This window comes from Gobius niger, assembly GCF_951799975.1.
Source record: "Gobius niger genome assembly, chromosome: 12".
In the NCBI taxonomy this organism is placed as follows: domain Eukaryota; kingdom Metazoa; phylum Chordata; class Actinopteri; order Gobiiformes; family Gobiidae; genus Gobius; species Gobius niger.
Window position 1 is genome coordinate 24,752,247 of NC_136863.1, and position 11,114 is coordinate 24,763,360.

An 11,114-nucleotide genomic window follows, 5' to 3' on the forward strand; every position below is an offset into this window, starting at 1 on the left:
AATGACTGGAGGAGTCGGAGAGGAGGCGATAAATGGAGAGCTGCAAGTAGGACTTCCAGGTTGAATTTACGCTTAAGCTTCATTTCACTGCAACTTTCATTTGGCTGGGGACTTTCTGTGGCGTTTCGAGTATGGTAAAAGTAATAGTACAATAGCAATAGTACAAAATATTATAATGTATTTAAAGTGATATACAAAGATAAATCACTTGTAATTCCAGATCAAAGCAATACGTTATAACATTTAAAGCACTCTTTCTTTCCTCAGCATCCACCTCACCAGCAAAACCCCTCTTTTTTGTTTTATCATCAACATCATCACCATCTGCCTCTTCACTTTCCCCACTAATATCTGGGAGGCCTTGTTGTAATGTTCTTTTTCTTCATCTTCATCTTTATCTTTCCATTTTAATCATTTCTTACCTTCTCAATTCAATATCTATTTTAGTATGGCCTATTGACAACAAAACTCATCACTCCTGGATTGGTCAGTACCTGAGGAGCAGGAGGGAGAGTTATAATCACCTGTTGTCGGGGCAGTGTCTGTGGGCAAACTAAAGGGGCTGCTGCTCTGATAATGGGGCTTGCAAACACTGTCCCATATGCTGTTCCCTGCACGGTTATGATGGGGCTCACAGGGGCGGGTGGCGGGGCCATGGTCACGAATCGGGGAGGCATCACACACGGGGTGGGCGCTGGCATAGACGGGACAGTGAGATAATTAGGGTTAAAGGCAGGTCTCTGGGCAGGAGGGTATGGCGGGTTTGGGGCCTTTATGACAGTGATGGCTGGGACAAAGTGCACTGGTTTTGGATAGGTCATACTAGTAACGGGACTTGCTGGGACAGGAGAAACTGGGGACGGACTCTGGACTGAACTGGTATTTGGAGTTGGCATTAGTGGATATGGGGAAGGTTGTCTGATTTCGTTTTTCCCCGCTACTACGTTTAACACTTCGATCAGACGCTCGCTATGCTCGATTTGCATCGCCCCGGACAGGATTTGGAAGGCGTCGTCAAGCCGCTCATTGATTTTACTGAACTTGTCCTCGTGACTGCTGCTGAAAATGAAGCTTTTGACCGCCTTACTCTGGTGGTACTTCTGCATTAGGTCCCGGGCATTGACCAGAGTGGCGGAGAGTTGGTTGAGAGCGTTTCTAACCACTTCCGAAATCTGCCGTGGGTCCCGCTCTCTGAGCTTTAGCACCAGTTCATGGAGACACATCACCCGCTTGGCCACACGCTGACAACGCTCCTTGTTGGCTTTCATGTTCATGCCCATCTTCACCACCGTCTGGGCCAAAGTTAAGATCAGGTCAAATGGGACGTCCGTCATTGTGAACTGATCTGCAGGGACACAAGAACATTTTTATTAAAAGTGTTTGAACAGGAAGCTTGTCCTGCTTTCCCGTATGCACTGGTGTATATGTCAGACCCCTGGCCCAGAAAAAGCCCCAACGCAAGGGGTGAAGATTAAGTAATAACCATATAGAGAAACAACAGACACATTAGTTTCTTTCCTCTCTGCCTAATAACAGAGATTTGAGAGAGAATTCATGATGGCTGCTCAATATCCTCCTACAGAGCATGCTCCAAGGCGGGAAACTCCGCTCCCGTGAGGCGGGCTGAGCACCAACAAGCCTCAACACAGGGCCTGACAAGTCTCAGGCTTAAACTCTTTGGAGCCAGGCTTTTAAGCAGTGTTTGAAAAAGCATCCTTTGGAGTCGCCCATGGCCACCAGGGGGTGGTGTCGCAGGAATGTCAGCTTCCGGCCATGAGGACCAAACAGAAGCACTTTCCTCACCTATTGTAATAACATACTGTAAGGCGCTCTACCTGTAATACATTTATTCTGTGCTTCACAAGACTGTGTTGACAACATTGAAGCGCTAATTCATTCACTCCATAATAGGCACATAAATATTATAGACCTGCATGTGGAAATGTATAAAAAAATGTATTTGTTTCTGCTCTCGTCAAACAAGCAGCCCAAACCAGTCTAAATATAGCCAGAAATATACAAATAACTTCTTTTTTCTTTCTTTTCTTATCACAGGCAAAGCCTAGTAACAATAGCCCTGACTTCACAGTGGGCATGACATATTTTAACATTAAACAAATATATTTACAGGTGTGACACTATAATAATAGTCAATAATTGTCTTTTCCCGTGGAGCTTTGCAGACTTTTGTTAAAGTAAAAGTTATAATTACCTTTATTTGCGTTTCCCTGAGTAGCATTGGTCCTGTAATGTGCCATGCAGTCCAGGTCTAGATTAGTGCAGTATGTGAGACAGACATCGCACCACTCATCACTGGTTCAACAGGTTTGTCTTTTTGACAAGAACAAGACATGCTATTCCTGACATTTAAAACATGTGATCACAAACACAATCTGACTCATGTACGTGCGGGAAGCGACGCAATGGATTTTTTAATTTGATTTGTGGTAAGTCTAAAATAACAATGGTGCTGTGTGTTCCCATAGGGCAAAGGACAGGCTATAACTGAAACACACTTTTAGCTTGTTCCAACTATAAGCATAATGATACAATAATAATGATTCAATATTTCACCACTAACAACAGTGTTCCAGAAGCGATAACAAATACTACTACAAATGTTTACAAAAAAGTAAAGTCTCAATCTTCTGGGTGGTGTCCGCATACTCTTTGGTTGACCTACTATCATAACAGGGGAAGGAAACACACTCAATGCGGAGGGAAACCCACAAAACAATAAGGCCTTATTATCCAACTGGCTTAATGAAGGAGTAGTTATGACAAGCATGTTACCTCTGAACATCACAACCACCTGTTTGACAGCAAATTAGAGAAAAAAAACAAACACATTATTATTATTATATCCAAAATGCTTACAGTACTTTTAATTCATTAAGACCTGTCTGTGGCCCCATAGAGGACTGTGAAAGGTAAGGGTCTGTGTTAATGAGCCTTCATGACCACTGAAAATGTTTTGTATTTTGCAAAAAAAAAAAAAAAAAATCCGAACCACATGCTTTTAAGCTTCATGTAATCTTTTTAGACAAAGGTTAAGAAGTAACAAAACAGCTTCAGCCTCTGTGCGAAAGGAAAACACTTTCACTTTCTGTAGAGTCTTGTCTGTATTAGTCAGAGACAGTGAAATGAATACACTGAGGTTTTCTGCTTATGTTTGAGTTCACAAAGGAATGTAAGAGAGCTCCGGATTAAGTCATCAGCCTTTCCTTGTATGGGTTATTAGTAAAAGAAAAAAAGAGAAAGAACACCATTAGTACACTGATAATATTTATTTGATAATAAAATGCTTTGGAACTGCTTTGGAAAAGGCGCTACCTCTGAGATTTAATCATCTCAACCTCAGGAATAGAACAAGGTGAGGTGTTATAACAATCAGCCTCTGTATAGGGCTAAAGCTGACTGCTTGATAACAGAAAGCTTATTTGCTCGTGGTAAATATGTTGACGTGCTATTTAAGAATTTGTGCTGCATTTCAAAAACGGCCAGTGATATGTTCCGCGACAATCACGTTTTCCCCATCCACCAACACCACAGCCTCGTACTGCAGGCCGGCCTGAGCACCGCTGGCAAAGGGATTCCGATGAGCCACAGCGCCCCCTTGAAGATAGGCTACCAAAGTTCCCAAATCGTCATCCAAGTCGTCCGACACAGCCACAGTGTTCCTCTGCTGCGCAGCTTGACTGGTGGAAGGGGCGTGGCCTCTGAAGGGGGTTTGGTTCGTGTGTGGGACGGTGGCCAGGACTCTCAGACTGTCCTGTAGGCGTTGATCTACGACATTAAACTTGCTCTTGTAATTGGATTTGTTCACCATTCGGTTCACGGTGCACTTCTGAACCAGGTTGTCCGCGCTCATCAGCGTGGTGTAGAGCCTCTGGAGGGTTTCGCCCACCTGAAACACATGCATAAGCAGACGGATTTACTATCATAGACCTAGTATTAGTGCACTTTCATTTATAGCACCAGTCCAGAGAGAAAGATGGCAGGTCAGTCTTTCTTTCTGTGAAACCCTCCTAAGTGATGCCACAGAAAGAAACTCTATTTTCAGAAACAATGAAAATATTTGGAGCCGGGCTTTTAAGTTGTTTTTGATATATGTAAAGTCTCCATTGGACTCTATGTTACAGTGAGCCTCCTGGGGTTGCCCTATGCCACTCGGGGGCGCTATGGCAGCAATGTCAGCACTCCGCCATGAGGATCAAAAAGGAGTGCTTTTCCTCACCCACTTATTACTACGGTCTATTCTAGATTACCACTTGAATTTATGTACCTATCTGATCAATAATGTTCTGTCTCCGAAAACAAGTTTGAATCAGATGGATCAGCATCAATCACTGTGGGAACAGACTCCACAGACCCACACCACCATCCAGACTCTGGGCTCTTATGTTCTGGCCAAGCTCCTGAATATTTGACGTAATCTCGTGGTAGTCTCCCAGTAAGTTCCCTCTGAAAGTCACTGGGCTAAACATCTGTTGTATCAGACAGTGGAACACTCTCTACAACTGCTTATTCCATTGAAAGATTTTATTGTTAAAAAGTTATTTTTACCATGCCTTTATTGTCCAATAATACATTCACTTAACTGTTTTTTATTATTCTTTATTGATCTCTAACTAGGACTTACTGTCAGGAAGTCATTACAACTAACCTTTGATATTCAATAAACGTTACCGACAGTCAGCTTCCAGTAAAGAAACAATAGTTGTATCAGCTATGAGAGCTTGTAAATGTTGTTATATCAGATTGAAAAGCACTGGCGTATTTTTTCATCAGACATGGAAATCCCAGGCCCTAAACTGGGATTGAAAAAAGTCCCTGCCATTGGGAATATAGTACAGCGTGTGTCTCCAATGTTACCTCGGATGTTATGGAGCTGGGCGGGCGATTCTGGAGGGCTCGGACCATCTCCTCCACAGAGTAGACCCTCTGTCCCAGCTGACGACAGCGGTTCTTCATCACTCGAGCCTCAGGGACATTAAAGCAGATGTTCCTGCACTGGGACAGCACCAGAGACGTGTAGTCCATGGTTAACTGGAAAGAAGACTTATTAAGTTAAGATGATGATGATGCCATAATCTCAGATGGAGGGCAAGGTATGATGAAACTATAGCAGAGTCAGATTTTGAAACAATGTTGATCTATCTAATCTATATTAATCCTTATTTGGTAGTGATTGGAATCACAAAGTCCTTTTCTACTGGACAACATCACAGAAATGTTTTTGAATATTGCCACCACTTTCAGATACCTTTCAGAGAAAATAATTGGATTGTCCCTGTAATGACAGAAATACAGCATGGGGTCAAAAGTAAGAAAAGAAAAAAAAATCAAATCAGAGTTTCAACAATGGCCATAGTTATCACCATGGAATTTTCAGGTGTCCACAGCCTGATTTTTAAATTATAGGCTTTTTACAATGTTGTGATGTCACGTGAATGCAAACTATCGAATCGAAATGGGCTGTATATTGTTTTGCTTTAAATGAAAATGACTTACTATTCATAATGTTTAAAAAAGAAAGAAAACATATAAACTATTGAAAGCGCATTGAACATTATTGCAATCACTGTAACAGTTCTGTTATTTTAAGTCATTTATCATACTACAATCATTATTGAACATGAAATAATCTCCTGTGAATATCCCTAAAACACAACATTTGACTATTTGTATCATGAGTAATTATAATTGTTGTTTAATATGAGATGTGTATTTGTCTTACCTGGAATATGTGCCTGGTTGAACACTTAGAAGATGAAAAATGAAAAGTAATTGTACTTATACAACCAGCCACTGTACCATCCCATTCCCAGCTCACGTGGCTTTTGTGTTCAAGGTTCAAGATAAATTTCCCCAATGAGTCCATTTTATTTATTTACAGTAATAAGTGAACATATAAAAACAAAAGCAAAACATTACATTTAGGCATTTAAAAGGCTAGTGGTGCATTATAGTTATTTTGACTTTATTTGGCTATATTTGGTCAATTGATTAATTTGCGTCAGCATGTATGATTACAGAAACATCCAAAAGTGTCCACTTTTGAATCATGACGTTTAAAGCACCTCTCGAAGACAACGGCTTGAGAACCTTAAAGTACATTTCACCTGAAGAGGCTTCATCAGCAACAGAGTCTTATAGCAGCAGGCCATGTTGACACAAAAAAACTAAAAGGGAGGTTTATTCAAACATGTTTACATCATCAAAAAGTGATCACTCAAAAAGTGGCTGCAACTATTATTTGCAGAATAGACCATTTAAGGTGGATTGACAACAATACAAACAACAACACAAACATTTGTCAAAACTAGGTTCAAATCTTCTGAAGAATGATGACGTGTTTTTACTATAGCACAAATGACTGAATAGTTTAAAAACGCCCAGTCAAGCGCTCTGCAACAAAAACATTTGTCCCATCTGTTAAGACTACAGCCTGGTACTGCAAATTGGGCTGAGTCGCTGCAGGAGTCATAGCTCCCCCTAGAGCAAACGGCACCAAAATCCCCAAATCATCATCCGAGTCATCTTCCTCTTCTTCCACAATGTACCTCTGTGCAGCTTGACTGGCCGGGGGGGCGTGGTTTGTGGAGGGGGCTTGGCTCACGTGCGGGACGGTGGCCAGGACTCTCAGACTGTCCTGAATGCGCTGCTCTAAGATGTTGAACTCATTCTTGTATTTGGATTTGTTGACTATCCGGTTCACGGTGCACTTCTGAACCAGCTCGTCCGCGCTCATCAGAGTGGTGTAGAGCCTCTGGAGAGCTCCGCCCACCTGGGACAAAGACAAACAGCTTCCAGTAAAGACACAATAGGCATTAGGTCATAGATACTAATCAGTGTTGTCAGATAAGTAAAACGCAAACATGGTACCATTAAAGTAATCCATTTCGTTTTACCTGATGGGAGGCAAAGCCGTTCTGGAGGGCTCGGACCATCTCCTCCACAGAGCTCAGCCGAAGGCCCAGCTGACGACAGCGGTCCTTCATCACACGAGCCTCGGACACCTTCCAGTTGATGCTCCTGCACTGGGACAGCACCAGAGACGTGTAGTCCATGGTTAGCTGGAAACACAGGACACTTTTAACTGTTGGGAAAACTAAAAGTGATAAGCTTGTGACACAGGCTATTTCTAAACAGAGCATAGTTAACATGCATGATTACTTTTAAAGGCACACTGCATAACATGTTTCTCCTAATGAGCAGCTGGACAGAGATAATGAGTGGATATGGATGAGGACCTAACCCATTTAAATCTCATATTTGGCTGCCTTTAGTCAATAATCTCCATGGAGACGAGCTGGAGACGTACCACTCCCAGTGAAGTTACAGTCAGGTCTAAAAGGAGGAGAGCCTCTCACAGCAAACACACAGGTTTATTTGCTCATTTATTATTATTATTATTATTTTTTTTTTTTACAATAAAAATGCAATAAAATAAATGCTTGGATTTTATTCTGTTTATTGGGTGAAATGTTGTGCAGTGTGCCTTTAAGATAGTAGTGTTTCATTGAGTGACATTTATTGTGATTGTTTATTATTGATCCTTGGACACAGTTAAGAGGTAACACTTCTTATCCCTTCAAGAATTAAACCATTCAAAACAATTAACCCATGTGAGAAAATTACACAATGGCATTTGTGCCTATTTTCTCAGTCCCTTTGAGACAGAGGTAAAAAATAAATAAATATAAAATTAACAAAAACTTGGTCAAAGCTCAGAGTCTGGTCTTCCCTCTTCCCGCTGAATCACCAAGGGAAAATCATCCATCTTTTAGTATTTAAACTGACATTTTAGAAATTGGTAACATATCAAGATTGTTTAATTACAGTAATCACATTATTACAAAAGAGCTTCTCATTAACTGTTTTCTAAATGTGTATGTATTTACTGGAAAGAACAAGAGGAGATGCTTCTCATCAGTGACACTGACATTCCTACAGCTGACAAACTGGTTTGGTCCAAAATCATTTGTGACCGGGTTAACTTTACTTAATAAACACACATTCATCAAACATCCGTGATAATAAACTAATACAATCTAAGGCGGAAAGTGACTATATCCATCACTCATGTATTATTTACTTTGTTTTTATTTTATCTAAATTACGCCTTTTTGCCTCTTTTGTTATTGGAGGAATGTGACATTTATTGACATCTTGAAAATATAAAAATATAAAGGATTTACTCACTGTGCAATAAGAAGGATCCAAGACGAGTTCAGGAAAGGATGAGCAGATTCTTTGGGCTATTTGGAGGAAAAAACAGGACAAGCGTTAACTTCTTTTGATTCATAATTACTTCTGATGTGTGATCTTTTCTAAAGTAAGAAGTAACAATTTGATTTTTGAACAAAAATAGGATTGATTTAGTGATTATTAACTCCTGCAATGCAATGTGTGGATATTTCTTATAACTATCATAAGCAAGATAAAACAGTTATCGTCTTACCTGAAAGCCTCGACTCGTTGGACTGCTTTGAGAAACTGAAAGCGATTGTATAAATTTTATAAACACCAGCCTTTGTACCATCCCTGTTCGAGGTTTCAGGTTTCAATCAACATAGCTACCTCGGCCTGGTAGCTCTGTTTTGGACAAGAAATTGTTGATAAATTGTATTACAGTTACATAAACTACATAAGTTACATAAATAAAGACAAGGATGCTATTTAATCATTTCCCGCACACAGAGACACATGGAAAAGGGCAATGGAGGTGAAGCCATAGTCATAAAAGCATACATTTTTAGTTGAAGCAACACATTTGAACCATTATGAATTGAACAAAATAGGACACAACAATTTACCACAAACTTTTAATTGTCAAAATATGTTGTCACGTGTCATATCATTGTTAAAAAAGATTCCATTCATGTCTCGTTCAGCAGCGCGGCTTCTCCTCCTGCTCCGGTGTCTTGGTGATGAAGAGGCGTTTGAGGAAGAGGAGCTGCAGGTATCCCGAGGTGAGGATGAGGAGGCTGAGGCCCAGGGACATGTAGGACACGAACTGCGAGTTGGACAGCAGCAGGAAATAATCCGCGCTCTTCTTCATTCGGCTGAAGGCGTAGTAGCGAAACATGTGGAAAACGTGCATCTCCACTTTGTGTGTGGTGCCCTGGGAATACAATACATAGAAAGGAAGAAGAGGAAGCAATAGTAAAAAGGAGAACATTTATTATACTTATTATTTAATTGAGTCAAGCCAAGAGGTATTGTATGAAGTGCACACAATGGAATAAAAAGTGATGCGTTTTTAGCTTCGAATGTGGTACCTCAATGACGCTGAGTGTGTTGTTGAGGTCCTTGCTGGCTTCCTCTTTCTTCTTCTTCTCCTCCTCCTTCTGTGTGGAGGAATTTTCATACCCGTCGTAATGGACCCCGAAACTGAGGAACACCTGCATCATCCCGAAGTGGTTGTGGAAGTTACTGAAGCACATCTGGTAAAAACCTGCACACAACAGAACCAGTAAAAACAGCACTTGAATCACCTTTAAAGCCACACCTTTAGTGTGGCTTTAAAGGTGCACTATGCAACATTTTATGTTAAAAAAATGTTCATATTTATAGGTATTTTACTTCTCAGTGACCTAGCGGATTCTTGGGTGGTTAGCATAGCACCCTTACTTACCATCCCGATGGCCTGTGGGACGCTCCAGGATCAATTGTTTGTTAGGTTTTCACTGCAGATTGAACTGTATCCATGGTTACATATACATTCCATTCCGAAAACCTACCAGAAAACCTAAAAAACCTGAAATAAAATTGATCCTGAAGCATCATAGGAGCCACCGGCATGGAAAGTGAAGGCGCTAAGCTAACCACACATACAGACATACATATATAAAAAGTTGCATAGTGCACCTTTAAGTACAATTTTGTGAATTCACCTTTGCTAAAAACCAGTGTACTTAGATAGTCTGTGATAAGTAATAAGTAATCTCACCGATAAACGTGTAGCTTTCATTTTTCATTTCTAGTTATGTCAAATCCTTTAACAAACCGGTCTCTTTTGCCTCGAAGCGGATCTGCCCGGTAGCGTCGTCGACGGTCTCCAGGAGCAGACCCCCAGGAGCATTCACTGTGACCGAGAGGTGTCTGTCGTGGCCCACTCCGGTCACCCACTGCACCTAAGGATGACAGGGGACGAGTTCAGGCCTAATGTGTGACAATATTGAAAGAAAATGCTTCCCTTATATTCAGTATCACTTTTAAATGACTTAAATCACACAATAACATTTTCCATTTGTTGTTTTTCTCACCATAAAGTTGAGGTAGAAAATTTCTCCCGTATGCGCGAAATGCCAGAAACACTCGAGTCCTGAAGCCCGCAGGATAACGGAAAAATCATACTGGTCCGCGCCCCAGAACAGCTCCTGGTCTGTGATGTTCTCATGGAGCTGTGTCTGAGGCCCACAAACAACCACAGACCAAACAACTGTTAGCAGAAATACAGATTCAGGCTTCACAAACATGGCTGCACTATGGGGAGAGCAGAAGGCTGAATTAAAAAAGCAGTTTGTGTGTGTGTGGTTGGGACCGGAGATCAGCAATGATTAACAGGAGTCAGTGGGAAAAATGGGAGGCTGTGACAGATGGAGAGAGGGAGAAAATGTTGGAAATTGTCAATAAAAATGCACCTCCACTTCAGCAGTTGGAACTTGCAAATCTATATTCAATCAGTTCCAAAAGAAAAGCCCGGAACAAAAGCATAGTTTAAATCAAATGTTTATTAATTTGGGCGTGAATTAAATAAGGCACATTCACATGATTTTGAAAAAAAAAAACCCATCCAACTCTTCAAACAAAAGTGCTAAAAAAATAATTAAAACTGATTTTTTTTTTCTAGTTTTAAGACTCTTGTGTGAAAGACGGGCACATGCAAAACAGTGAAAAACATTATTATTGTAAAAACCTGTGGCGGCACATACAACTGGAGCGGGTCATGGACTTGTGTGGTTTGGTTTATATGGAGACTATAGACAATGCACACAGGGGAAGATACAGTACAGGAGGCCTTTCATGAGCCTTAAGGTTTTGTACATTACAGTAATAATCGAGTTTAAAAGACCAAATGAGTAGCCGATCTTAAAACACTGTGA

The 11,114-nt window shown here is 40.8% G+C and overlaps 1 protein-coding gene across 1 annotated transcript; it reads right to left on the minus strand.

Moving 5' to 3' along the window:
• Positions 1-8,896: 8,896 nt before the first annotated feature.
• Positions 8,897-10,487, minus strand: tmed6 (transmembrane p24 trafficking protein 6; the record flags this gene model as incomplete). The annotated part of the gene is made up of 5 exons (XM_079567571.1): positions 8,897-9,130; positions 9,288-9,463; positions 10,016-10,142; positions 10,275-10,418; positions 10,467-10,487. 5 exons carry the CDS (start codon positions 10,485-10,487, stop codon positions 8,897-8,899), a joined length of 702 nt encoding a protein of 233 aa, XP_079423697.1.
• Between the last annotated feature and the right edge of the window lie 627 nt (positions 10,488-11,114).